This window comes from Vicugna pacos, chromosome 32, assembly GCF_048564905.1.
Source record: "Vicugna pacos chromosome 32, VicPac4, whole genome shotgun sequence".
Lineage (NCBI taxonomy): Eukaryota > Metazoa > Chordata > Mammalia > Artiodactyla > Camelidae > Vicugna > Vicugna pacos.
The window spans coordinates 3,483,345-3,511,343 of NC_133018.1; the positions used below are offsets into that span (position 1 = coordinate 3,483,345).

Below are 27,999 nucleotides of genomic sequence, written 5' to 3' on the forward strand. Positions count from 1 at the left end.
GGAGGGTGGGCAGACTTCCAATCCTGCAGTGAGCCCCGCGCTTGCTCTGCAGTGTTCTCTGGGGGTTCCGTGTGACAGTGAAACCATCCCTCAAGAGTGCATTAGGACCGCATCTCTCCTCCTTCCTCAGGCCAGAGGATTCTGCACGCCTTTGAGGATGATGGAGTTGAGGACAGAAAGTGCACAAACAGAAATGAGCCGAGAGCATGATTTCTGAATGAAACGGGGACATTTTATTGAGAGCTGATTGGTGCAGGAGGAAGGGCTGGGCGGCCCCGGGTGGGAGGGGAGACTCTCCCGGGGGTCCTGTGTCTCCAGGCCCCCGAGGGTGGGGGCCCGGGGGCCTAACACTGGGAGGGGGACACCGTCTTCTCCACGGTGCCCGCCTCGTGCGTGACCTGACAGCTGTAGCTGCTGTGCGACTTCCACGTGCTGGGCGACAGGCTCAGGTAGCTGCTGGCCGCGTACTTGTTGTTGCTCTGCTTCGAGGGCTTGGTGGTCTCCACGCCCTGCGTGACGGTGGTGCCATCTTGCTTCCAGGCCACCGTCACGCTGCCCGGGTAGAAGTCACTGATCAGACACACCAGGGTGGCCTTGTTGGCGGTGAGCTCCTCAGAGGACGGCGGGAACAGAGTGACCGAGGGTGCGGCCTTGGGCTGACCTGCAAAGTGGGGCAGGACAGACGGGGGTCATTGGCTAAGCATCCATCTCGGAACCCCTGACGCCGGGAGATGTGGGCCCAGGAGCCCAAAGTCCAGGACGTGGGTCCCAGGGCGGCGAGTCACTCACCTTCTGTCGGGGGGACGTCAGAGCCCGACTCCTGGGCGTTCGGGGCCCCTCTTAAGTCTCCATCTCTTCCTCGGGTCACACGTCCTCAGAACCCACGTCCCACCCTCTGCTCCCCGGTGCTACCTGGTGTCCACCCTTGGCGTCTGTCTGTCCTGGGCTACTGACTGTCTGAAATCCACCCCTGTTCCTACCCGACGTCTGCGGTCAGGATGTCTGTCTGTGTCCCTTTCGGGCCCTCTTCCTTTTCAGGGGAGGGGTTCCCTGCCCACAGTCCCCCTGACGGCCCTGTCGTAGCCCCTGCCCCGCTCCCGGCAGGGAACCCTCCGCGGCTGCCAGGGAGCAGGGGTGTCCCACGCAGGGAGGTTTCCATGTGGATGACTTTTCTGTCTGGAGCCCGGGGCTGTGTCTGTTGTGAGGGGACTCCCTGTCCTGTGAAGTTATCCTGGGGATCTGTCTGTCCCAGGGCATCTGTCTGCCTGGCTGGGTTGTTTGTGTCACCTGTGCCTGTGAGCAGTCCCCAACCCAGGCACCTGCTCTAGGGTCTCCCCTCCACTGTGTGAGTGGGTGGGGGTGACCCCTAAGGCCTGAGTGTCCTGAGACCTGTGCAGCCTGGGGTGTCCTGCCTGGGGGGAGAAGGAGGGGGACCCCGCTCCCCGGGACCAGCTTCTCAAAGGGAAACTGCCTCCCTCCTTCCCCTGTTCTGCTCTCTCCTCCTTGTCTCCAAGTCCCCAGGTCATGGGGTCCCTCACTAGCCCCCACAAGGAACCAGAGCGGACAGACCCCAGGAAGACTCCCATGACCAGTCCAGCTCTCTGCAGCATCCTTCCCACATGCCTGGAAGTGGTACCTCAGCCTGAGCGCCCCACTGCCCTGGCCTCATTTCTTCATTCTCCTCCAACCCTGGGGCTGCGAGACCCCGAGGAGGGATGTGAGATCCCAGAGTTTGAGGAGAAGGTTTCCTTGGAGGAAGCCCTGGGGGCGCAGCGAGGTCTGGGGGTGGGTGGGGTAGGCGGCTAAGGTCGCTGCTCGACAGCCCCAGCAGGGGTCTGAGAGGCTGGGACAGACCGGATGTGGCGAGGAGCCCGACACGAGGGGGGACCTTTGCAGACCCCACAAATGTTCAGACCTCAGCCCCAGTCAGAGCAGAGAGGAGCGAAAAATCCACCCAAATTTCCCTTTGGACCCCGAGGAGGAAGGAAAGGGGAGACTCACCGAGGACGGTCAGCTTGGTCCCTCCGCCGAACACATAACACAGTGATACAGCCTCGAACATAAACCCCTTGCCATCCTCTCCCCGCCTCCCAGGCCCACCTGCAGCTGCACGGAGGGCCCAAGGCCATCCCCCCGTCAGGGGGGTAGGTCTGACCCCTCAGAGAGTGGGGGGAGAACCCTGACCCCCTCCCCGCCTGCAGCTTCCCCCCTGGGAAGTGAGGCTCCATCCATCCTCGCTTGTGGGAGGGGCAGGAGGGAACGTCTGAGGGTCCCATCCCATCCCATCCCATCCCATCCCAGGGAACTCCCGTTCCTGGAGGAGGTGTGAGCCTGGCTCAGCTGGCCCGGGGTCCTTCGTGGAGGGAGAGTGAGGAGGCGTGTTCACGGCCCGGGGGTGATGGAGCCGTGCCCTCTGCAGAGCGAGGCCCGGGGAGGGCTCCTGCTGCGGCGCACGTCCAAGAGGCACGGCCGACACGGCCTCGGTCGCAGTATCTCCTGTGTGCGTGTCTGTCTGTCTGTCTGAGAGCTTCGATCCCTGTCCTGTGTCCCTCCTACAGCCACAATCACACCGATTCTCAGATCTGGTTGCGGATCCTTAGAAGATGAGTCAGTACACAGTCAAGTCCAGGGCGCAATCCTAGACTCATTCTTGACCTTGAACTCATGGCCCCACGAAACCCCATGGACACTTGGACCTGGGCATTTGTGGTGGGGTCAGCGGTCGGCCGTCCTCTGAGGGGTCAGAGAGAGCAGAGCCGGCTTTGTCTCAGGGTCCTTGAATGTTGTTGGGACCCTCGTGACACCTGTGGGAGTAGGGCCGTCCAGGGGCAAGTGTGGGATGAGTGACCGGGGTCAGGGTACTGAGGGTCCGGCGGTGAGTGTGACGGAGAGTGTCTGGGGAGGGCAAACAGGGCAGTGTCCCCAGAGGGGGCGGGAGAAGGACTGGCCCCTCAAGAGGGAGGGACTCCGGGCTGTGAGCACGGTGACACTGCAGGGTGGGTTTTGAGCCGAAGGACACCTGGAATTGGTGGGTTATCATGGAATGGAGAGAGGGAGTCCTGAGGGGGGTCACCTTCCCGAGTGTGATTGCTGAAGTGTCCAGGGAAGGGGGCTCATACATCATTCTGGGGACCACGGGAATCAAGGAGCCATGAAGAGGGACAGTGAGAGGTGGACGTGAGCCATAAAGAGTAGGAACCCGGCAGGGGCTGGGGAGGGTGGGCAGACTTCCAATCCTGCAGTGAGCCCCGCGCTTGCTCTGCAGTGTTCTCTGGGGGTTCCGTGTGACAGTGAAACCATCCCTCAAGAGTGCATTAGGACCGCATCTCTCCTCCTTCCTCAGGCCAGAGGATTCTGCACGCCTTTGAGGATGATGGAGTTGAGGACAGAAAGTGCACAAACAGAAATGAGCCGAGAGCATGATTTCTGAATGAAACGGGGACATTTTATTGAGAGCTGATTGGTGCAGGAGGAAGGGCTGGGCGGCCCCGGGTGGGAGGGGAGACTCTCCCGGGGGTCCTGTGTCTCCAGGCCCCCGAGGGTGGGGGCCCGGGGGCCTAACACTGGGAGGGGGACACCGTCTTCTCCACGGTGCCCGCCTCGTGCGTGACCTGACAGCTGTAGCTGCTGTGCGACTTCCACGTGCTGGGCGACAGGCTCAGGTAGCTGCTGGCCGCGTACTTGTTGTTGCTCTGCTTCGAGGGCTTGGTGGTCTCCACGCCCTGCGTGACGGTGGTGCCATCTTGCTTCCAGGCCACCGTCACGCTGCCCGGGTAGAAGTCACTGATCAGACACACCAGGGTGGCCTTGTTGGCGGTGAGCTCCTCAGAGGACGGCGGGAACAGAGTGACCGAGGGTGCGGCCTTGGGCTGACCTGCAAAGTGGGGCAGGACGGACGGGGATCATTGGCTAAGCATCCATCTCGGAACCCCTGACGCCGGGAGATGTGGGCCCAGGAGCCCAAAGTCCAGGACGTGGGTCCCAGGGCGGCGAGTCACTCACCTTCTGTCGGGGGGACGACAGAGCCCGACTCCTGGGTGTTCGGGGCCCCTCTTAAGTCTCCATCTCTTCCTCGGGTCACACGTCCTCAGAACCCACGTCCCACCCTCTGCTCCGCGGTGCTACCTGGTGTCCACCCTTGGCGTCTGTCTGTCCTGGGCTACTGACTGTCTGAAATCCACCCCTGTTCCTACCCGACGTCTGCGGTCAGGATGTCTGTCTGTGTCCCTTTCGGGCCCTCTTCCTTTTCAGGGGAGGGGTTCCCTGCCCACAGTCCCTCTGACGGCCCTGTCGTAGCCCCTGCCCCGCTCCCGGCAGGGAACCCTCCGCGGCTGCCAGGGAGCAGGGGTGTCCCACGCAGGGAGGTTTCCATGTGGATGACTTTTCTGTCTGGAGCCCGGGGCTGTGTCTGTTGTGAGGGGACTCCCTGTCCTGTGAAGTTATCCTGGGGATCTGTCTGTCCCAGGGCATCTGTCTGCCTGGCTGGGTTGTTTGTGTCACCTGTGCCTGTGAGCAGTCCCCAACCCAGGCACCTGCTCTAGGGTCTCCCCTCCACTGTGTGAGTGGGTGGGGGTGACCCCTAAGGCCTGAGTGTCCTGAGACCTGTGCAGCCTGGGGTGTCCTGCCTGGGGGGAGAAGGAGGGGGACCCCGCTCCCCGGGACCAGCTTCTCAAAGGGAAACTGCCTCCCTCCTTCCCCTGTTCTGCTCTCTCCTCCTTGTCTCCAAGTCCCCAGGTCATGGGGTCCCTCACTAGCCCCCACAAGGAACCAGAGCGGACAGACCCCAGGAAGACTCCCATGACCAGTCCAGCTCTCTGCAGCATCCTTCCCACATGCCTGGAAGTGGTACCTCAGCCTGAGCGCCCCACTGCCCTGGCCTCATTTCTTCATTCTCCTCCAACCCTGGGGCTGCGAGACCCCGAGGAGGGATGTGAGATCCCAGAGTTTGAGGAGAAGGTTTCCTTGGAGGAAGCCCTTATGGCGCTCGAGGCCTTGGGGTGGGTAGTGTACTGGGCTATGGGTGTTTGATAGCTTCAGCAGGTGTCTGAAACGCTGGGACATACCGGAGGTGGCGAGGGTCCTGACACGAGGGGGGACCTTCGCAGACCCCACAAATGTTCAGACCTCAGCCCCAGTCAGAGCAGAGAGAGAGAAAAATCCACCCAAATTTCCCTTTGGACCCCGAGGAGGAAGGAAAGGGGAGACTCACCGAGGACGGTCAGCTTGGTCCCTCCGCCGAACACAGGACACAGTGATACAGCCTCGTTCATAAACCCCCTATCACCCCCTCAGCCCCTCCCAGGCCCACCTGCAGCTGCTCGTAAGCCGATGCCACCCCCTGTTACGGGTGCTGGTCTGTATATTGGGGGTGGGAGGGGAGGGGCCATGACGATTTGGAATTTCAGCCCCTATGTGTTTAGGTCTTTATCCGTCCTTAAAATGGCATGAAGTTGGATAAATGTCTGAGTGCGTAGTCCGAATTCGCAGCCAAGTCCTTTGTCAGGAAGCACTGTGTGTCCTGGCTCGCTCACAGGGGATACCAGTTTGGAAGGGATGTGTTAAGCTGTGTACCCCGCTGCGATGACAGAGCTGGGACTGCTTTGTGGAAGTGGGACTCTTGTGGAGGGTCCTGGTTGGCACTGTATCTTCAATACCTGAGGTCCTGCAGCAGGGTTAGTGGGAACGTGGGGGTCGGAGGAAAGGCATCGTCACCTGTAGGGACCCAGGCCCCTCCGGAGGGCCCTTCCCCTGGCTGGAACGGCCTGTGCAGTAAATAGTCACTGTGTAGTCCCGAGCTGTGTGGGGACAACCCCTCCCTGCCCATTTGCCCCTGTTGAGTGAGAATTGGAGTGGCCCAGAGGGGCCTTGGAAGATGGGTAGGTGGTCCCCGCTCCCGGCACAGTCTCCTCTATGAGCACCAATGTCGGAGTCCCTGCTGTCCCTTGCATTCCTGGCTTATCTGTGTCCCTTGCACGTGCGCACCCCTAGCGCAGGTGACCCTGCTACCTGGGAACCCACCGCACCCCTGCCCTGGCCTGCCTGCCGTGACCAGGGTGTGACACCCAGGGTCTCTGCGTGCATCCTGGTCCTTGTCACCTGCAGAGTTCCTGCAACGGACACGCCCATCCAGTACCCTGTGTCCCTGACAGTGTCATGCTCACTTAGCTCTCCTGTCACCGTCCCCCGAGCTCCCTGCTCCCATAGACTTTCTTCCACCAGTGCCCACAGGGATGGTGTCTGACATTCATCCTGGACCTAAGCATCCCTGCCCTTCAACACATCACTGGTCAGCCCATGGGTCCACCACCCAGGCTTTTCTTTGCTTCTGTCCCACCTGGGCCCGCACTGCCGGGCCTTGCAGAGACGGCCTCTCGGACGTGTGTATGGGTGGGTGTGTGTCTGTGGATTGCGTGTGGGAGTGTGTGTTTGTATTCCTTAGTGCATGTGTGTGCTTGTGTGTATTACAGCTCAGACCCCACACTGAGCTCCTAAAAGAGGAGTCAGCCTCCAGAGAACCCATGCACATGCCGAGAATCTCACCGCTAATGGGAAAGCCTCTGGCCCCGGGCAGGTGGCCTGACAATTGGACTTCCCGCACTTGTGGTGGGGGCAGCGGTGGGCTGGCTTTTTGAGGTTGCAGGGAGCAGAGCTGGCCTGTGGCCCAGGCACCGGGAATACAGTGGAGACTCATGACATGTGTGAGGAGGGGCCCTAGGGGGAGTGTGGGGTGAGTGGCTGGGGTCGAGGGACTGAGGGTCCTGTGGTGTGTACGACTGGGAGGGTGGTGGAGGGGCTCTGGACAGGGGCCCTGGAGAGGCAGGAGCAGGGGAGGCCCCTAAGGCAGGGGGGTACTCTAGGCTGTGTCCACGGGGAACTTCCCGAAGGGATAGAAAGCCAGAGGAGGTGTGTGAATGTGAAGACCAGGACGCAGGGAAGGGGACTCAGACATCCTCCCGGAGACGGAGGCCGCAGAGGAGGGTCCCAGGGCCGGTGGCGGTTGGGCCGCACCAGGATGGCGAGGATGGGGGCTGCAGGGCGGGGCTCTCCAGGGTCCCACGGCCCCAGACCCTGAATGGAATATTCTCTGGGCAGCTGTAGGTCAGAGTAAAACTCCCTCCCAAGGAAGCATGGAGGCTCCTTCTGCTGTATCTGTGCCACAAGGGCAAAGGATTCTGCACCCTTTGAGGATGATGGAGTTGAGGACAGAAAATGTACAAATAGAAATGAGCTGAGAGACTGATTTCTGAATGAAATGACATTTTATTGAGAGCTGATTGGTGCAGGAGGAAGGGCTGGGCAGCCCCGGGTGGGAGGGGAGACTCTCCCGGGGGTCCTGTGTCTCCAGACCCCCAAGGGTGGGGGCCCTGTGTCTCCAGACCCCCGAGGGTGGGGGTTCTTTGTCTCCAGACCCGTGAGGGTGAGGGCCCGGGGGCCTAACACTGGGAGGGGGACACCGTCTTCTCCACGGTGCCCGCCTCGTGCGTGACCTGACAGCTGTAGCTGCTGTGCGACTTCCACGTGCTGGGCGACAGGCTCAGGTAGCTGCTGGCCGCGTACTTGTTGTTGCTCTGCTTCGAGGGCTTGGTGGTCTCCACGCCCTGCGTGACGGTGGTGCCATCTTGCTTCCAGGCCACCGTCACGCTGCCCGGGTAGAAGTCACTGATCAGACACACCAGGGTGGCCTTGTTGGCGGTGAGCTCCTCAGAGGACGGCGGGAACAGAGTGACCGAGGGTGCGGCCTTGGGCTGACCTGCAAAGCGGGGGAGGGGCAGGAGGTCAGACGCCCGGTGCCTGTCCTGGGAGCTTCTGACCTGTGTCTCAAAGTGGGACAGGGGCTGCTGAGGACCCAGGAGGACCCCTAGTTCAGAGACCAAACTGAGTTTGAGGGTCCCTGCCAAGGAGGGTGGTCCTCCATCCTCTCCCCATTTCCTTAGGAAACCCTGAGCCTGAACACCTGCCATCGCTGTCCTGAGACCCCGTCTGGGCCCTGGTCTCCCACACAGACATCTGACCCTCACCCTCCTGTCCTGTCTCTCTCTGATATTTGATGGGTTCTCTGTGGGACTGGCTGGCTTTTTGTCCCCACAGTGGATGACACGAACTCTCTGACCTCCTGTGCAGTCAGTCTGGGAACACTTCTGACCTATGTGCTCTGGCCTTGCCCTAAGGGGTCTGTCTGTCCCAAATCTGTCCTCGCTGGAGCCTCTGTGCTAGGGTTCGATCTCTGTTGACTAGGGTACTCCCGTCTGCAGACTGGAGCGAGGGTTCCCCTCTGGCTCTGGAGTTCAGTTGGAGGTTTCCTGCCCTGGTACCTCCCGTTTGTCTGTCAGGGATTCGTCCTTCTGAGGCATGTGTCCTGCAGGACCAGGAGTCCCTCTACCCCGGGCCCTGTCCTTCCATCTCCTCCCCCATCTCTCGCCTCCCTCCTGCAGTTTTCCGGGGTCACTGGCTGGCCCAGGATCTGCAGGGTAGCCTTAAGGAGGCTTGGTGGAGCCCTGCACACCGGCACGTTCCTGACCCTGGATCCCTAGACCCACAGCCCTGTGGCCGTTCCTGAAACTGTGACTTGTTCTCCAGCCTCGGCCCTGAGGGATCTGGGCCCCTCTCATGTCTCCACACGGTCCCCCTCAGTTGTCTGTTCCCTCCTTCCCCTTGAGAAGGAGGCCCCGAGTACCCCCAGAGACAAAGCGGGTCCACCAGGAGCCCCGATGGGGCAGGACTGAGCGGAGCGAGTCTAGGGGCCAGCCTGGCCCTGGCAGACGGACAGAGGCAGCAGGTGATCCTTGGGTCAGAGGGGAAGGGCTGCTTCGAGCGCAGAGGTGAGCAGGAGGGTCTGACAGGCTGGGGAAGAGGTTGGGCCCCAGGGGCTGGGCTCCTGCTTGAAAGCCTGACCCAAGGCCGACACAAGGCCCAGAAAAGAGCAGAACAGTAGGAAATTGCCCAAAGTTTGGGGAGAGCAGGGAAATCGGGGGTGGGGGGAAGAGGAGACTCACCCAGGACGGTCAGATGGGTCCCTCCGCCGAACACAGCACACAGTGACACAGGCTTGAACAAAAACCCCTCCCTGGGACGCCCCTGCCCCACCCCCAGCCCCCCACCTGCAGCTGAGATGGAGGAAGTCGGGCCACTGCCCCAGGCTGGTGGCTGCTCAGCGGGGCGGCCTCGCACCCACCCACCCACCCTCCACCCCAGCATGTAACAGGACATGTGACCCCTCGGGCTCAGTCCCAGGCTCCCAGGAAAGCCGGGCTCCCGAGGGAGGTTGGTGTCTTGGATCCCATTTTCCCATGACCTTGGCCAGAACTGGGAATGAATTTACTGAAGGCATTTGTGTCACTTAGGAGTGAAATTCCATAAAGGAGCAGAAGGTCTTTTGTATATGAGGTGACAGAACTTGATCCGTGGTGAGACCATGGGGCTGGGGTGTCCCCACTGGGGACAGGCAGGTTGCCCTGTTGGACAGTAGCCATTGGAATCTTCCCACTGACCCCAACTGGACTCCAGGGTCTCACTCCAACTTCACTGGGCATATATCCTGAGTGATGTCTGGGCAGGTCCTGTAGGAAATACCAGCCTGGCCTCCAGGGTGACCTTGGGAGCATCCCTGCTGCCCTGATCTGGTCTCTTGGGGAGGACCTCGCTGGGGAGGGTGTGGTGGTGGGATTACTGCACTCTGCTGCATTCAAACGGAGGTGTGAACAGCACCCGGAATGTGGCCCTAAATCCCACCTCCCACCCGAAGTGACTGGGAACAGTGGCCAGTTCCTGGCCCGGGGCAGGGAAGGCACGAGGAGATCTAGAGTATGTTGTCACCCAAAAGTCAGGGTGCCACTGAGGCCTCCGAGTGTCAGTGCAGGAGCCACCCGAAGCCTTTCCAGTGGGCAAAGGTGGGCCACTGTCCTCATCAGTGAAGCATAACTGTGGCAGAGTCCCCCTGTCAGGTAACCCCGGTTGACCCTGGTCCTAAGCAGTGGTCATCCCCAGAGGCCGGCAGTGACCAGATCGTCATTTTGTAAAGTGAGGAGTAAAAAGGAAGATTCTACATTTGTTCTTCCTTTTAAATCGCAGTGTGGTGGGTTCGCAGAGCTGTGTTCCTGCCTGGTGCACAGCATAGCGGTTCAGTGACGCGTGTACGTACCCCTCTTCATTAGGAGCTATTACAAGGTGCTGAATGTGGCTCCCCAGGCTGGACAGTAGGACCTTGTTGTTTATCCATTTTATGTAGAGTGGTGTGTATCTGCAAATCCCGAACTCCCAGTTTATCCCTCCCCATCCCCTTTACATTTCTTCTTTTTTACTAAAGAGTGAAACAGACTTCGCGGTGACTAAGGAGCTGCTGAAGGCCCTCCCCTCCGGGCTACAGGACAGCCCTCCCAGAATCAGGGGGACAGACGGAGCTGCAGCACCGCCACTGTGAATTTCTTCCTCAAGACCCTGAATGCGAGGGCAGTTAACGTCACAGAAAAAAGAGGCCTCAAAGGAGTTGCCTTGGATGGAATAGCCAACCGTCTGGGGAGGAGCCCTGCTAACACCTGAGCCACATGGTTCTTTTATCCAAGGGCCACTGGGTAGGAAACCCAGACAGAGAGAAAGAAATTCTCCCTTACAGTTTGGGGAGGCCTGGGCTGCATCCGGAGGCTAGCTTGCGATAAAAAGATTCAAACACATCCAAAGGGGCTTAACAAATCATGCTCACCAAGGACAATTTCTGTTTTCTTCTTTTTCTTTTTTAAAGGGGGGTTGGTAATTTGGTTTATTTTTTTACTTAAATGGAGGTCCTGGGGATTGAACCCAGGACCTCACGCATGATAAGCCTGTGCTCTATCGCTGAGCTACAGCCTCCCCTCTCCCTGTGGACAATTTCAACGATTAATACTCATATAAGCAAAACCGAAAACTGCAAAAAACAACATGAACATAAATTAACTGAATGAATACGCTAAGATATTTCCGAAACTTCTGATGAGCACGTGATTATCTGTATTTTGATATGAAGCAATTATTGCTCCTTCCACCTGTTTGTAGGGATAGTGTGGTTATTTTTTAGGTCCTTATCTTTCCAGGACACAAATAAAATATTTGCAGCAGAAATGACATGGTCTGGAACTGGCCTCAAGGGATGGCATCAGGGGGGCCTGTTCTGTTGTCGGGGGTGCGGTCAGCATCGTCAGCGAGTTGATGATTTTGGCCCTGGGTTAATAGCAGCAGAGGGTTGGGACTCTCCTGTCTCCTTATTTTGTGTTTTACATCTTTGTAAGAATGAAGAGGGCTTGCTTTCTGGGCAGTTAGAGCTCAGGGTGGGGTGGATTCTGGACTCAACCCCCAGGGCCAGTGATGAGGGAGGCCTGGCTGGTTTCCCTGCAGGCTCTCAGCTTTCAGCTCTCTCCAGGGGGTGCCGGCAGATGCTGTGGACACATAGACCCCAAAGCTGCCTTCCACCTCCTGGGTTGACTGGGATCGAGCTCAAAGGGGGACCCAGCGTGGCCCCAGAGGCCTCTGTCCTTGCAGGCTGGTAGCCCCGTGTCCTGCCCAAGGAGCCCGGGCACTGAGGGCTGACCGAGCCGGCCGGGCATGCCTCGGCAGTGTCGAGCTCACCTGCCTTGGGCCCTGGGAGGGACTGTGTCTCTGACTCCAGGCTACAGGTGCTCTGGAGGCTGAGCCCAGTGAGCCAGTGGGCCTGTGGGCAGGGGTCTGGTTGCACTAAGTGCCCAGGAAGTCTGACCTTGCTGTAGCCCTCAGGCCACAGTCACCCTGTCCTGCGCTAGTCTGACCTCGCCAAACCCCACTCCTGGATTCTGGTTGACAAGCCCTTTGCCGACACCACTGGATGACCACCCGGTGCCCAGGACAATGTCCTTTCCCGTTCATCTAGTTCGGCCATGTGCCCCTAACCCAGGATGACCACACCTGCTCCAGCCATAATCCCACCATAAACTAACGCTCTCCTGGACCTGACTTCAGATGCCCACACTCCTCATGACTGAGGTCCCAGCCTCCTGCTGGGGTCCCCTTGAGCCACCTTGACCAGGCCCATCAGAACAGACGCTGACCTTCCTTGTGCCTCAGCCTCACCGCAGGTCCCAGCACTAGTGATGGGGACCAGCACTGTCCTCGAGGGTCTGCTGGGGCTCCCTGAGTTAGAAGGAGGAGTGAATGTGATTGGAGAACTGCTAGGCTATATGCTGTTGAACTGTTTCTCTGTTGCAGGCCTTCTCAGTGTCTTTACTTAGCTGAAGCGCATTGTAACAGTTTGAGAAATGTCCTTGCGTGATGACTTGTCAAAGCTTTCCACGGTAGCCAGGTGATGGTGAAGCCATGGACACCTCACCTGGGATTAGCTGTCCCCACTGGGTCCGTTGATGAAACAGGGAAGTCCAAGCCCCTTTCCTCTGAGATCAAGGTCTCAGGGTTTCTTTGCCCTATAATCTTGCCTCTGGTGCACAGCTGCCTCCTAGGAACCTCCTGGAACACCTGATATTCCCTAAGCCATCCCCTGTCCAATCACTGACCCTTCTCCCTTCCCAGGGCACAAGGACTGCACCCCAGGGGCTGGCACCGCACAACAATGCTCTGTTCTGGGTCACGGCTCCCACCAGCACTCAGAGCTCCCTGGTCCCTGGGGGACAGGTTGGGGGGACGTCAGGTACATGGAATCTCATGTCACCAACTGTCCCTTCCTGTAGTCACTGACCCTTAACCCAGAGACACGGCCAGACACAGAGTGCACATCAGACATGTCAGATGATAAATGACAAGGTCTTTATTAAGGAGGAGCAGGAACAGGGCGGGATGAGACCCGCCTGGTCTGAGCTGACCTGGGCAGAGGCTCAGGGGTCCATGGAGAGTGGGGAGGGGGGTCTGGGTGAGGAAGCCCCCGAGGGTGGGGGCCCGGGGGCCTAACACTGGGAGGGGGACACCGTCTTCTCCACGGTGCCCGCCTCGTGCGTGACCTGACAGCTGTAGCTGCTGTGCGACTTCCACGTGCTGGGCGACAGGCTCAGGTAGCTGCTGGCCGCGTACTTGTTGTTGCTCTGCTTCGAGGGCTTGGTGGTCTCCACGCCCTGCGTGACGGTGGTGCCATCTTGCTTCCAGGCCACCGTCACGCTGCCCGGGTAGAAGTCACTGATCAGACACACCAGGGTGGCCTTGTTGGCGGTGAGCTCCTCAGAGGACGGCGGGAACAGAGTGACCGAGGGTGCGGCCTTGGGCTGACCTGCAAAGCGGGGGAGGGGCAGGAGGTCAGACGCCCGGTGCCTGTCCTGGGAGCTTCTGACCTGTGTCTCAAAGTGGGACAGGGGCTGCTGAGGACCCAGGAGGACCCCTAGTTCAGAGACCAAACTGAGTTTGAGGGTCCCTGCCAAGGAGGGTGGTCCTCCATCCTCTCCCCATTTCCTTAGGAAACCCTGAGCCTGAACACCTGCCATCGCTGTCCTGAGACCCCGTCTGGGCCCTGGTCTCCCACACAGACATCTGACCCTCACCCCCTGTCCTGCCTCCTCCTGAGCTTCGGAAGATGTCTGTTTGGGGCGGGCTGTCTGTCTTGAAAGTGGGTGACGTGAGCTCTCTGGCGTCCTGTGGAGCTGATCTCGGGACGTTTTGGACCCGATAGTCTTGCTCTTGGGACCTCGGCTGTTTTCCCAAAGGGGTCTGTTTCTACGCTAATCTGTCTCCCCTGCAGCCTGTCTGATAGGGTAGGAGCTTTGCTGATCAGAGAGCGTTCCTCTGCCGGTCCCCTTCTTAAGTGCCAAGTCCTTTTTGTCGTCCTCCCTGGCCAGCTGGTCGTATCAGCAGAGGCCCAGTGCTGGGAGTCTGCCTTTCTCACAGGAGGGTTCACGTGCAAGGGGCCCTGTGCTGCCGAGACCCAGGAGCCCAGCCAGCCCCTCAGAGCTGTCCTCTGAGGACAGCTTCCTGGGTTTCAGAGCCGTCTCCTCTCTCCTGATTTCCTTTGTGCAGCTCCCCTGAGGCCGAGGCCGGCGCAGGGCTCTGTCTGTGACAGCCCCACAGAGACCTGGCGGAGCCCTGCACCCCTGCGCGTCCCTGACCCTGGATCCCTAGACCCACAGCCCTGTGGCCGTTCCTGAACCTGTGACTTGTTCTCCAGCCTCGGCCCTGAGGGATCCGGGCCCCTCTCATGTCTCCACACGGTCCCCCCTCAGTTGTCTGTTCCCTCCTTCCCCTTGAGAAGGAGGCCCCGAGTACCCCCAGAGACAAAGCGGGTCCACCTGGAGCCCCGATGGGGCAGGACAGAGCGGAGCGAGTCTAAGGGCCAGCCTGGCCCTGGCAGACGGACAGAGGCAGCAGGTGATCCTTGGGTCAGAGGGGAAGGGCTGCTGCGAGCGCAGAGGTGAGCAGGAGGGTCTGACAGGCTGGGGAAGAGGTCGGGCCCCAGGGGCTGGGCTCCTGCTTGAAAGCCTGACCCGAGGCCGACACAAGGCCCAGAAAAGAGCAGAACAGCAGGAAATTGCCCAAAGTTTGGGGAGAGCCGGGAAATCGGGGGTGGGGGGAAGAGGAGACTCACCCAGGACGGTCAGATGGGTCCCTCCGCCGAACACAGCACACAGTGACACAGGCTTGAACAAAAACCCCTCCCTGGGACGCCCCTGCCCCACCCCCAGCCCCCCACCTGCAGCTGAGATGGAGGAAGTTGGGCCACTGCCCCAGGCTGGTGGCTGCTCTGCAGGGGTCCCCGTGCCTGCCCTGCCCATCCCAGGGGCAGAACGTGACAGGGACCCGGTGCCCAGCAGTCACACTCTTGGAAAGGCAGGATCCCAAAGGGGGTCGGCGTGTTGGACATGGTTTTCCCGTGAACCGCTGTCGCCCAGGAATGGGAAGGACACCACGGGAGGGCATTTGCCTCCCTAAGGAGTGGAGTTCTCTGGAAGGGCTGGGGCTTCTTTCCTACGTAGGGTTGACAGAATCCTGATCCCTTGGCGAGACCACAGACGGAGGGCAGGAGGTGATCTCGGGTGTCCCCAGGCCACCCACAGAAAGGGCAGGCTGCCCTGGAGTGAACTGACCGTAAGAGGCTTCGCTGTCACCCCAGCTGGGCTCCCTGGGTCTCGGCCCGACCTCCCTGGGGTTCTCCTGCATTGGATGGGCTTCTGTCGGGAGGCCTGGGCTGGTGCCAGTAGGGAAGGCCAGCCTGCACCTGCAGGGAGGACGCCACAGTTTCCCTGACACCCCTCAGCGTCTCATGTGATCTTTGTGTCTGGGAGCATTTGATTCAAAGGGGAGATATAAGTGAGCGCCTCCACTGTGTTCCCGAAATACCACCTCACTAGAGAGAATCCGGTCGATGGGAGAAACGGCCCATTCCAGGCCGGAGGCTGGAAAGGCACAAGATGGGCCCACAACAGACTGTCACAGCAGAAAGCAGGGGGGTGTGTGGCGGTCTCCCCAGGCGGTGCCCGAGGCCCTGGGGCTCCCCATGCAGGCTCCCATGGGCACAGGTGGGACACCGGGATCATCAAGGGAACAGCACGGGGAGCTGTATTCAGTACCTTATAGTAACCTGTAAGGAGAGGAGCATGAAAGCAGATCTATGTGTGGATATGAGTGAGTGAAACATGCCGTGCACCAGAAATGGACTGAACATTGGGAACTGACTACACTTCACTAAAAAGTGTTTGAACGAAAATAGAAGCACAATGGATCCGAACACATCAAATCCATGTACCCTAGTGTTGGTTGTTAACTTTCAGAAGACGGCAGGGACCAGTCACCGTTTGGTAAACCGCTCCATTAAAGAAAGAGCAAACCCGGGGTGAGGGTATCGCTCAAGAGGTAGCGCCGTGCACGAGGCGCTGGGTTCAATCCCCAGTACCTCCTCTCCAAATAAATGAACCTAATTACCTCCCCCCAAGTTAAAAAAATTAAATAATACAGTTATAATTTAAAGAAAAGAAAAACAACAACAACAACAACAACAAAACCAGAACACCAAACGTATCTCTGTATTCACTGCAGCTGGACCTGACCCCAGAGCAGTAAAGAGCATCTGAAGGGCCTCCCTCTGTGGGCAAATGGCAGCCTCAGCGGAGGAAGGAGCGCAGAACCGGAACATTGCACCCGGCCTCCCATCCCACCTGATGGACCTGGAATTTGCGCGTCAAAGGAAGATAATTTTACTAAATGACCTGTGACCCCAGAAGGACACCTTGGATGGAAGCAGCCAACTGTCCTAGCAACGGTCTCGCCCAAAGGTCACACCTGACCCCGCTTCATCTTTTGCACCTCAGAACCATCTGCAGGCACACGAAGCAGAGAGAACCACTCAGGTACAGCCCAGGGAGGCCGGGGGCCGAACCCCGACCCTGGCGGAGTCCGGGAGCAGCAGCTGAGCTCCTGGAGCCCCCGCCCTGCAAGGAAAACTAGAGTGATTTGGAAGAGCCTGACGGAGCCACCAGGCCCACGACACAACCATCGATCGCCGAGCCACACCCTTCCAACCCTCATAGAAAGGACCCGAAGAACCATAACATCACACAGCACCTAAAACACAACCAATTCCACACACTTGTGACGACTGCGAGGCATGTCACCTGAAAGCGATTTTGCTTTTGTTATTTTTTTGAGGGAGGAAGTAATTAGGTTTATTTATTTACTTACTTAGTGGAGGTACTGGGGGTGGAACCCACGACCTCCTGCGTACAGAGCTGCACTCTACCCATTGAGCTACGCCCTCCCCCCGATTGTTTTTGTGATACTAAGGAACTGAGGCCAATTTCTGTTTGGTTTTTATTTTTTACATTTTATGAAATAACCGAACACCAGTTTACTATTTCAAGTGTGAAAAGAACCTTCTTTTTTCCTGATATTCAGTTTATTTTTTACATTTTGTACATTACTTTATACTTTACATATGCATTTCCTTTCTTACACATCTTATTTTATCTTTTTTGAGGGATGGTCAGTTTACAGTGCTGTGCCAATTTCTGGTGTCCAGCATAGTTTCAGTGCATATATTTGTTTTTATATTCTGTGTTTGGGTTTGATAATGATATTGAGGTGTATTTTTGGTCCTTTCCTTCCAGGGCACAAATGAAATATTTACAGAGAAAAGACATGACGTAGAATGTGCTGGAACGGCCTGCGTCAGGGAGGGTTTGCGCTGGTGTGGGGAGGTGAGGTCAGCATCAGTGGTGAATTGATGATTTTGGGGCCTGGTTGACCGGAACCCGGGGGTCATTTTACTCCTCTGTCTTCTCGTTTTGTGACCTCAGTTCTTCAGAGTGAAAACTGGTAACAACACCGAGGGGTGTTGTATGAGGGGTGGCCGTCGCTCGGGGCGGGGCGGCTGGAAGCATTGTACCCAGCAGGGCCACTGAGACGAGGGAGACCTAGGTGGTCCCCTCCTCCCTTGGGGTCTTAGTGTTCCCATCCAGGAAATGGGGTCAGGCAGCTGCTGTGGGCCACGAGGACCCCTCGCCTCTTTCACCTCCTAGTCTGTGCTCTGGGGCTGGGGTACCTGGGCGGAAGCTCCAAAGGGGTCCTGTCCTCTGCCTCACCAATGCCCTAGAGTCCTCTGTCCCTGCAGGCTCTGTCGCTGAGCTGTCTCGGCTGCCTGGCAGCTCTGGTGAAGGCAGCTCCCCATCCCAGAGGAGCTGGAGGTATCGACAGGGGGCTGCGAGGCGAGGGGTCCTGTGGATGACAGAGCCTAGGCCTTCACCTTCCAGAGGGTGACCGTGCTTGTCTCAGACCGTGAGTGAGTGCCCGACTGAGTGTCTCAGCTGGAGGTGCACTGGGGTGAGCCCTGGAGATGGATGGGGGGAGGGTCCCTGGGCAGGGAACTAGGGGTGCTGACTTGTGAGGGAAACTTGACCTTGCTGTAGCCCACAGGCCACACGTACCCTGCCTTGAGCTGATCTGACTGAGTCTGACTCTATTGGCGAGTTCCAGTGATTCTCTCTCCTTGGGAGCATCACTGGATGCTTTTTTGGTGCTCAGGCGGTGTCCTTTCCCAAAGACTCAGCTTCCCCGTGTCCCCTCCCCTCCATATAGGGTGATGGCACCTGCTCCATCCACACCCCACCATAGACTAACTCCGTCCCTGACCTGACTTCACGTGTCCAGACTCTTCATGCCTGAGGTCCCAAGTAGGGTCACACAACTGACCTTCTGCGTCTCAGCCTTCCCTGGGATCCCTCCTCCTCTCCTTGTTCCCCCAGAACTGTCCCATGTCCCTCTCACTGGCCCTTCTCCCTTCCCAGGGCACAAGGACTGCACCCCAGGGGCTGGCACCACACAACAATGCTCTGTTCTGGGTCACGGCTCCCACCAGCACTCAGAGCTCCCTGGTCCCTGGGGGACAGGTTGGGGGGACGTCAGGTACATGGAATCTCATGTCACCAACTGTCCCTTCCTGTAGTCACTGACCCTTAACCCAGAGACACGGCCAGACACAGAGTGCACATCAGACATGTCAGATGATAAATGACAAGGTCTTTATTAAGGAGGAGCAGGAACAGGGCGGGATGAGACCCGCCTGGTCTGAGCTGACCTGGGCAGAGGCTCAGGGGTCCATGGAGAGTGGGGAGGGGGGTCTGGGTGAGGAAGCCCCCGAGGGTGGGGGCCCGGGGGCCTAACACTGGGAGGGGGACACCGTCTTCTCCACGGTGCCCGCCTCGTGCGTGACCTGACAGCTGTAGCTGCTGTGCGACTTCCACGTGCTGGGCGACAGGCTCAGGTAGCTGCTGGCCGCGTACTTGTTGTTGCTCTGCTTCGAGGGCTTGGTGGTCTCCACGCCCTGCGTGACGGTGGTGCCATCTTGCTTCCAGGCCACCGTCACGCTGCCCGGGTAGAAGTCACTGATCAGACACACCAGGGTGGCCTTGTTGGCGGTGAGCTCCTCAGAGGACGGCGGGAACAGAGTGACCGAGGGTGCGGCCTTGGGCTGACCTGCAAAGCGGGGGAGGGGCAGGAGGTCAGACGCCCGGTGCCTGTCCTGGGAGCTTCTGACCTGTGTCTCAAAGTGGGACAGGGGCTGCTGAGGACCCAGGAGGACCCCTAGTTCAGAGACCAAACTGAGTTTGAGGGTCCCTGCCAAGGAGGGTGGTCCTCCATCCTCTCCCCATTTCCTTAGGAAACCCTGAGCCTGAACACCTGCCATCGCTGTCCTGAGACCCCGTCTGGGCCCTGGTCTCCCACACAGACATCTGACCCTCACCCCCTGTCCTGCCTCCTCCTGAGCTTCGGAAGATGTCTGTTTGGGGCGGGCTGTCTGTCTTGAAAGTGGGTGACGTGAGCTCTCTGGCGTCCCGTGGAGCTGATCTCGGGACGTTTTGGACCCGATAGTCTTGCTCTTGGGACCTCGGCTGTTTTCCCAAAGGGGTCTGTTTTTACGCTAATCTGTCTCCCCTGCAGCCTGTCTGATAGGGTAGGAGCTTTGCTGATCAGAGAGCGTTCCTCTGCCGGTCCCCTTCTTAAGTGCCAAGTCCTTTTTGTCGTCCTCCCTGGCCAGCTGGTCGTATCAGCAGAGGCCCAGTGCTGGGAGTCTGCCTTTCTCACAGGAGGGTTCACGTGCAAGGGGCCCTGTGCTGCCGAGACCCAGGAGCCCAGCCAGCCCCTCAGAGCTGTCCTCTGAGGACAGCTTCCTGGGTTTCAGAGCCGTCTCCTCTCTCCTGATTTCCTTTGTGCAGCTCCCCTGAGGCCGAGGCCGGCGCAGGGCTCTGTCTGTGACAGCCCCACAGAGACCTGGCGGAGCCCTGCACCCCTGCGCGTCCCTGACCCTGGATCCCTAGACCCACAGCCCTGTGGCCGTTCCTGAACCTGTGACTTGTTCTCCAGCCTCGGCCCTGAGGGATCCGGGCCCCTCTCATGTCTCCACACGGTCCCCCCTCAGTTGTCTGTTCCCTCCTTCCCCTTGAGAAGGAGGCCCCGAGTACCCCCAGAGACAAAGCGGGTCCACCTGGAGCCCCGATGGGGCAGGACAGAGCGGAGCGAGTCTAAGGGCCAGCCTGGCCCTGGCAGACGGACAGAGGCAGCAGGTGATCCTTGGGTCAGAGGGGAAGGGCTGCTGCGAGCGCAGAGGTGAGCAGGAGGGTCTGACAGGCTGGGGAAGAGGTCGGGCCCCAGGGGCTGGGCTCCTGCTTGAAAGCCGGACCCGAGGCCGACACAAGGCCCAGAAAAGAGCAGAACAGCAGGAAATTGCCCAAAGTTTGGGGAGAGCAGGGAAATCGGGGGTGGGGGGAAGAGGAGACTCACCCAGGACGGTCAGATGGGTCCCTCCGCCGAACACAGCACACAGTGACACAGGCTTGAACAAAAACCCCTCCCTGGGACGCCCCTGCCCCACCCCCAGCCCCCCACCTGCAGCTGAGATGGAGGAAGTCGGGCCACTGCCCCAGGCTGGTGGCTGCTCTGCAGGGGTCCCCGTGCCTGCCCTGCCCATCCCAGGGGCAGAACGTGACAGGGACCCGGTGCCCAGCAGTCACACTCTTGGAAAGGCAGGATCCCAAAGGGGGTCGGCGTGTTGGACATGGTTTTCCCGTGAACCGCTGTCGCCCAGGAATGGGAAGGACACCACGGGAGGGCATTTGCCTCCCTAAGGAGTGGAGTTCTCTGGAAGGACTGGGGCTTCTTTTCTACCTAGGGTTGACAGAATCCTGATCCCTTGGTGAGACCACAGACGGAGGGCAGGAGGTGATCTCGGGTGTCCCCAGGCCACCCACAGAAAGGGCAGGCTGCCCTGGAGTGAACTGACCGTAAGAGGCTTCGCTGTCACCCCAGCTGGGCTCCCTGGGTCTCGGCCCGACCTCCCTGGGGTTCTCCTGCATTGGATGGGCTTCTGTCGGGAGGCCTGGGCTGGTGCCAGTAGGGAAGGCCAGCCTGCACCTGCAGGGAGGACGCCACAGTTTCCCTGACACCCCTCAGCGTCTCATGTGATCTTTGTGTCTGGGAGCATTTGATTCAAAGGGGAGATATAAGTGAGCGCCTCCACTGTGTTCCCGAAATACCACCTCACTAGAGAGAATCCGGTCGATGGGAGAAACGGCCCATTCCAGGCCGGAGGCTGGAAAGGCACAAGATGGGCCCACAACAGACTGTCACAGCAGAAAGCAGGGGGGTGTGTGGCGGTCTCCCCAGGCGGTGCCCGAGGCCCTGGGGCTCCCCATGCAGGCTCCCATGGGCACAGGTGGGACACCGGGATCATCAAGGGAACAGCACGGGGAGCTGTATTCAGTACCTTATAGTAACCTGTAAGGAGAGGAGCATGAAAGCAGATCTATGTGTGGATATGAGTGAGTGAAACATGCCGTGCACCAGAAATGGACTGAACATTGGGAACTGACTACACTTCACTAAAAAGTGTTTGAACGAAAATAGAAGCACAATGGATCCGAACACATCAAATCCATGTACCCTAGTGTTGGTTGTTAACTTTCAGAAGACGGCAGGGACCAGTCACCGTTTGGTAAACCGCTCCATTAAAGAAAGAGCAAACCCGGGGTGAGGGTATCGCTCAAGAGGTAGCGCCGTGCACGAGGCGCTGGGTTCAATCCCCAGTACCTCCTCTCCAAATAAATGAACCTAATTACCTCCCCCCAAGTTAAAAAAATTAAATAATACAGTTATAATTTAAAGAAAAGAAAAACAACAACAACAACAACAACAAAACCAGAACACCAAACGTATCTCTGTATTCACTGCAGCTGGACCTGACCCCAGAGCAGTAAAGAGCATCTGAAGGGCCTCCCTCTGTGGGCAAATGGCAGCCTCAGCGGAGGAAGGAGCGCAGAACCGGAACATTGCACCCGGCCTCCCATCCCACCTGATGGACCTGGAATTTGCGCGTCAAAGGAAGATAATTTTACTAAATGACCTGTGACCCCAGAAGGACACCTTGGATGGAAGCAGCCAACTGTCCTAGCAACGGTCTCGCCCAAAGGTCACACCTGACCCCGCTTCATCTTTTGCACCTCAGAACCATCTGCAGGCACACGAAGCAGAGAGAACCACTCAGGTACAGCCCAGGGAGGCCGGGGGCCGAACCCCGACCCTGGCGGAGTCCGGGAGCAGCAGCTGAGCTCCTGGAGCCCCCGCCCTGCAAGGAAAACTAGAGTGATTTGGAAGAGCCTGACGGAGCCACCAGGCCCACGACACAACCATCGATCGCCGAGCCACACCCTTCCAACCCTCATAGAAAGGACCCGAAGAACCATAACATCACACAGCACCTAAAACACAACCAATTCCACACACTTGTGACGACTGCGAGGCATGTCACCTGAAAGCGATTTTGCTTTTGTTATTTTTTTGAGGGAGGAAGTAATTAGGTTTATTTATTTACTTACTTAGTGGAGGTACTGGGGGTGGAACCCACGACCTCCTGCGTACAGAGCTGCACTCTACCCATTGAGCTACGCCCTCCCCCCGATTGTTTTTGTGATACTAAGGAACTGAGGCCAATTTCTGTTTGGTTTTTATTTTTTACATTTTATGAAATAACCGAACACCAGTTTACTATTTCAAGTGTGAAAAGAACCTTCTTTTTTCCTGATATTTAGTTTATTTTTTACATTTTGTACATTACTTTATACTTTACATATGCATTTCCTTTCTTACACATTTTATTTTATCTTTTTTGAGGGATGGTCAGTTTACAGTGCTGTGTCAATTTCTGGTGTCCAGCATAGTTTCAGTGCATATATTTGTTTTTATATTCTGTGTTTGGGTTTGATAATGATATTGAGGTGTATTTTTGGTCCTTTCCTTCCAGGGCACAAATGAAATATTTACAGAGAAAAGACATGACGTAGAATGTGCTGGAACGGCCTGCGTCAGGGAGGGTTTGCGCTGGTGTGGGGAGGTGAGGTCAGCATCAGTGGTGAATTGATGATTTTGGGGCCTGGTTGACCGGAACCCGGGGGTCATTTTACTCCTCTGTCTTCTCGTTTTGTGACCTCAGTTCTTCAGAGTGAAAACTGGTAACAACACCGAGGGGTGTTGTATGAGGGGTGGCCGTCGCTCGGGGCGGGGCGGCTGGAAGCATTGTACCCAGCAGGGCCACTGAGACGAGGGAGACCTAGGTGGTCCCCTCCTCCCTTGGGGTCTTAGTGTTCCCATCCAGGAAATGGGGTCAGGCAGCTGCTGTGGGCCACGAGGACCCCTCGCCTCTTTCACCTCCTAGTCTGTGCTCTGGGGCTGGGGTACCTGGGCGGAAGCTCCAAAGGGGTCCTGTCCTCTGCCTCACCAATGCCCTAGAGTCCTCTGTCCCTGCAGGCTCTGTCGCTGAGCTGTCTCGGCTGCCTGGCAGCTCTGGTGAAGGCAGCTCCCCATCCCAGAGGAGCTGGAGGTATCGACAGGGGGCTGCGAGGCGAGGGGTCCTGTGGATGACAGAGCCTAGGCCTTCACCTTCCAGAGGGTGACCGTGCTTGTCTCAGACCGTGAGTGAGTGCCCGACTGAGTGTCTCAGCTGGAGGTGCACTGGGGTGAGCCCTGGAGATGGATGGGGGGAGGGTCCCTGGGCAGGGAACTAGGGGTGCTGACTTGTGAGGGAAACTTGACCTTGCTGTAGCCCACAGGCCACACGTACCCTGCCTTGAGCTGATCTGACTGAGTCTGACTCTATTGGCGAGTTCCAGTGATTCTCTCTCCTTGGGAGCATCACTGGATGCTTTTTTGGTGCTCAGGCGGTGTCCTTTCCCAAAGACTCAGCTTCCCCGTGTCCCCTCCCCTCCATATAGGGTGATGGCACCTGCTCCATCCACACCCCACCATAGACTAACTCCGTCCCTGACCTGACTTCACGTGTCCAGACTCTTCATGCCTGAGGTCCCAAGTAGGGTCACACAACTGACCTTCTGCGTCTCAGCCTTCCCTGGGATCCCTCCTCCTCTCCTTGTTCCCCCAGAACTGTCCCATGTCCCTCTCACTGGCCCTTCTCCCTTCCCAGGGCACAAGGACTGCACCCCAGGGGCTGGCACCACACAACAATGCTCTGTTCTGGGTCACGGCTCCCACCAGCACTCAGAGCTCCCTGGTCCCTGGGGGACAGGTTGGGGGGACGTCAGGTACATGGAATCTCATGTCACCAACTGTCCCTTCCTGTAGTCACTGACCCTTAACCCAGAGACACGGCCAGACACAGAGTGCACATCAGACATGTCAGATGATAAATGACAAGGTCTTTATTAAGGAGGAGCAGGAACAGGGCGGGATGAGACCCGCCTGGTCTGAGCTGACCTGGGCAGAGGCTCAGGGGTCCATGGAGAGTGGGGAGGGGGGTCTGGGTGAGGAAGCCCCCGAGGGTGGGGGCCCGGGGGCCTAACACTGGGAGGGGGACACCGTCTTCTCCACGGTGCCCGCCTCGTGCGTGACCTGACAGCTGTAGCTGCTGTGCGACTTCCACGTGCTGGGCGACAGGCTCAGGTAGCTGCTGGCCGCGTACTTGTTGTTGCTCTGCTTCGAGGGCTTGGTGGTCTCCACGCCCTGCGTGACGGTGGTGCCATCTTGCTTCCAGGCCACCGTCACGCTGCCCGGGTAGAAGTCACTGATCAGACACACCAGGGTGGCCTTGTTGGCGGTGAGCTCCTCAGAGGACGGCGGGAACAGAGTGACCGAGGGTGCGGCCTTGGGCTGACCTGCAAAGCGGGGGAGGGGCAGGAGGTCAGACGCCCGGTGCCTGTCCTGGGAGCTTCTGACCTGTGTCTCAAAGTGGGACAGGGGCTGCTGAGGACCCAGGAGGACCCCTAGTTCAGAGACCAAACTGAGTTTGAGGGTCCCTGCCAAGGAGGGTGGTCCTCCATCCTCTCCCCATTTCCTTAGGAAACCCTGAGCCTGAACACCTGCCATCGCTGTCCTGAGACCCCGTCTGGGCCCTGGTCTCCCACACAGACATCTGACCCTCACCCCCTGTCCTGCCTCCTCCTGAGCTTCGGAAGATGTCTGTTTGGGGCGGGCTGTCTGTCTTGAAAGTGGGTGACGTGAGCTCTCTGGCGTCCCGTGGAGCTGATCTCGGGACGTTTTGGACCCGATAGTCTTGCTCTTGGGACCTCGGCTGTTTTCCCAAAGGGGTCTGTTTTTACGCTAATCTGTCTCCCCTGCAGCCTGTCTGATAGGGTAGGAGCTTTGCTGATCAGAGAGCGTTCCTCTGCCGGTCCCCTTCTTAAGTGCCAAGTCCTTTTTGTCGTCCTCCCTGGCCAGCTGGTCGTATCAGCAGAGGCCCAGTGCTGGGAGTCTGCCTTTCTCACAGGAGGGTTCACGTGCAAGGGGCCCTGTGCTGCCGAGACCCAGGAGCCCAGCCAGCCCCTCAGAGCTGTCCTCTGAGGACAGCTTCCTGGGTTTCAGAGCCGTCTCCTCTCTCCTGATTTCCTTTGTGCAGCTCCCCTGAGGCCGAGGCCGGCGCAGGGCTCTGTCTGTGACAGCCCCACAGAGACCTGGCGGAGCCCTGCACCCCTGCGCGTCCCTGACCCTGGATCCCTAGACCCACAGCCCTGTGGCCGTTCCTGAACCTGTGACTTGTTCTCCAGCCTCGGCCCTGAGGGATCCGGGCCCCTCTCATGTCTCCACACGGTCCCCCCTCAGTTGTCTGTTCCCTCCTTCCCCTTGAGAAGGAGGCCCCGAGTACCCCCAGAGACAAAGCGGGTCCACCTGGAGCCCCGATGGGGCAGGACAGAGCGGAGCGAGTCTAGGGGCCAGCCTGGCCCTGGCAGACGGACAGAGGCAGCAGGTGATCCTTGGGTCAGAGGGGAAGGGCTGCTGCGAGCGCAGAGGTGAGCAGGAGGGTCTGACAGGCTGGGGAAGAGGTCGGGCCCCAGGGGCTGGGCTCCTGCTTGAAAGCCGGACCCGAGGCCGACACAAGGCCCAGAAAAGAGCAGAACAGCAGGAAATTGCCCAAAGTTTGGGGAGAGCCGGGAAATCGGGGGTGGGGGGAAGAGGAGACTCACCCAGGACGGTCAGATGGGTCCCTCCGCCGAACACAGCACACAGTGACACAGGCTTGAACAAAAACCCCTCCCTGGGACGCCCCTGCCCCACCCCCAGCCCCCCACCTGCAGCTGAGATGGAGGAAGTCGGGCCACTGCCCCAGGCTGGTGGCTGCTCTGCAGGGGTCCCCGTGCCTGCCCTGCCCATCCCAGGGGCAGAACGTGACAGGGACCCGGTGCCCAGCAGTCACACTCTTGGAAAGGCAGGATCCCAAAGGGGGTCGGCGTGTTGGACATGGTTTTCCCGTGAACCACTGTCGCCCAGGAACGGGAAGGACACCACGGGAGGGCATTTGCCTCCCTAAGGAGTGGAGTTCTCTGGAAGGGCTGGGGCTTCTTTCCTACCTAGGGTTGACAGAATCCTGATCCCTTGGCGAGACCACAGACGGAGGGCAGGAGGTGATCTCGGGTGTCCCCAGGCCACCCACAGAAAGGGCAGGCTGCCCTGGAGTGAACTGACCGTAAGAGGCTTCGCTGTCACCCCAGCTGGGCTCCCTGGGTCTCGGCCCGACCTCCCTGGGGTTCTCCTGCATTGGATGGGCTTCTGTCGGGAGGCCTGGGCTGGTGCCAGTAGGGAAGGCCAGCCTGCACCTGCAGGGAGGACGCCACAGTTTCCCTGACACCCCTCAGCGTCTCATGTGATCTTTGTGTCTGGGAGCATTTGATTCAAAGGGGAGACATAAGTGAGCGCCTCCACTGTGTTCCCGAAATACCACCTCACTAGAGAGAATCCGGTCGATGGGAGAAACGGCCCATCCCAGGCCGGAGGCTGGAAAGGCACAAGATGGGCCCACAACAGACTGTCACAGCAGAAAGCAGGGGGGTGTGTGGCGGTCTCCCCAGGCGGTGCCCGAGGCCCTGGGGCTCCCCATGCAGGCTCCCATGGGCACAGGTGGGACACCGGGATCATCAAGGGAACAGCACGGGGAGCTGTATTCAGTACCTTATAGTAACCTGTAAGGAGAGGAGCATGAAAGCAGATCTATGTGTGGATATGAGTGAGTGAAACATGCCGTGCACCAGAAATGGACTGAACATTGGGAACTGACTACACTTCACTAAAAAGTGTTTGAACGAAAATAGAAGCACAATGGATCCGAACACATCAAATCCATGTACCCTAGTGTTGGTTGTTAACTTTCAGAAGACGGCAGGGACCAGTCACCGTTTGGTAAACCGCTCCATTAAAGAAAGAGCAAACCCGGGGTGAGGGTATCGCTCAAGAGGTAGCGCCGTGCACGAGGCGCTGGGTTCAATCCCCAGTACCTCCTCTCCAAATAAATGAACCTAATTACCTCCCCCCAAGTTAAAAAAATTAAATAATACAGTTATAATTTAAAGAAAAGAAAAACAACAACAACAACAACAACAAAACCAGAACACCAAACGTATCTCTGTATTCACTGCAGCTGGACCTGACCCCAGAGCAGTAAAGAGCATCTGAAGGGCCTCCCTCTGTGGGCAAATGGCAGCCTCAGCGGAGGAAGGAGCGCAGAACCGGAACATTGCACCCGGCCTCCCATCCCACCTGATGGACCTGGAATTTGCGCATCAAAGGAAGATAATTTTACTAAATGACCTGTGACCCCAGAAGGACACCTTGGATGGAAGCAGCCAACTGTCCTAGCAATGGTCTCGCCCAAAGGTCACACCTGACCCCGCTTCATCTTTTGCACCTCAGAACCATCTGCAGGCACACGAAGCAGAGAGAACCACTCAGGTACAGCCCAGGGAGGCCGGGGGCCGAACCCCGACCCTGGCGGAGTCCGGGAGCAGCAGCTGAGCTCCTGGAGCCCCCGCCCTGCAAGGAAAACTAGAGTGATTTGGAAGAGCCTGACGGAGCCACCAGGCCCACCACACATCGATCGCCGAGCCACACTCTTCCAACCCTCATAGAAAGGACCCGAAGAACCATAACATCACACAGCACCTAAAACACAACCAATTCCACACACTTGTGACGACTGCGAGGCATGTCACCTGAAAGCGATTTTGCTTTTGTTATTTTTTTGAGGGAGGAAGTAATTAGGTTTATTTATTTACTTACTTAGTGGAGGTACTGGGGGTGGAACCC

The 27,999-nt window shown here is 58.4% G+C and overlaps 1 non-coding gene and 6 gene segments (V, D, J or C); all 7 read right to left on the reverse strand.

Moving 5' to 3' along the window:
• Positions 1-210: 210 nt before the first annotated feature.
• Positions 211-2,062, reverse strand: LOC140690825 (immunoglobulin lambda constant 3-like). The segment is given in 2 exon segments: positions 211-661; positions 2,002-2,062. Coding segments are annotated over 2 exon segments (378 nt in total).
• A 1,361-nt stretch (positions 2,063-3,423) lies between these two features.
• LOC140690826 (immunoglobulin lambda constant 3-like) lies at positions 3,424-6,155 on the reverse strand. The segment is given in 4 exon segments: positions 3,424-3,874; positions 5,210-5,277; positions 5,655-5,712; positions 6,134-6,155. Coding segments are annotated over 4 exon segments (465 nt in total).
• A 1,143-nt stretch (positions 6,156-7,298) lies between these two features.
• LOC140690827 (immunoglobulin lambda constant 3-like) lies at positions 7,299-9,207 on the reverse strand. The segment is given in 3 exon segments: positions 7,299-7,750; positions 8,994-9,045; positions 9,181-9,207. Coding segments are annotated over 3 exon segments (396 nt in total).
• Positions 9,208-10,770: 1,563 nt separating this feature from the next.
• Positions 10,771-10,843, reverse strand: TRNAD-AUC (transfer RNA aspartic acid (anticodon AUC)). Its single transcript has one exon. It is a non-coding gene; the product is annotated as a tRNA-Asp (tRNA).
• A 1,897-nt stretch (positions 10,844-12,740) lies between these two features.
• On the reverse strand, positions 12,741-14,705 carry LOC102536418 (immunoglobulin lambda constant 3-like). The segment is given in 2 exon segments: positions 12,741-13,213; positions 14,519-14,705. Coding segments are annotated over 2 exon segments (504 nt in total).
• Positions 14,706-18,424: 3,719 nt separating this feature from the next.
• LOC116279045 (immunoglobulin lambda constant 3-like) lies at positions 18,425-21,908 on the reverse strand. The segment is given in 3 exon segments: positions 18,425-18,897; positions 20,203-20,254; positions 21,894-21,908. Coding segments are annotated over 3 exon segments (384 nt in total).
• A 2,200-nt stretch (positions 21,909-24,108) lies between these two features.
• On the reverse strand, positions 24,109-27,592 carry LOC140690828 (immunoglobulin lambda constant 3-like). The segment is given in 3 exon segments: positions 24,109-24,581; positions 25,887-25,938; positions 27,578-27,592. Coding segments are annotated over 3 exon segments (384 nt in total).
• Positions 27,593-27,999: the final 407 nt, after the last annotated feature.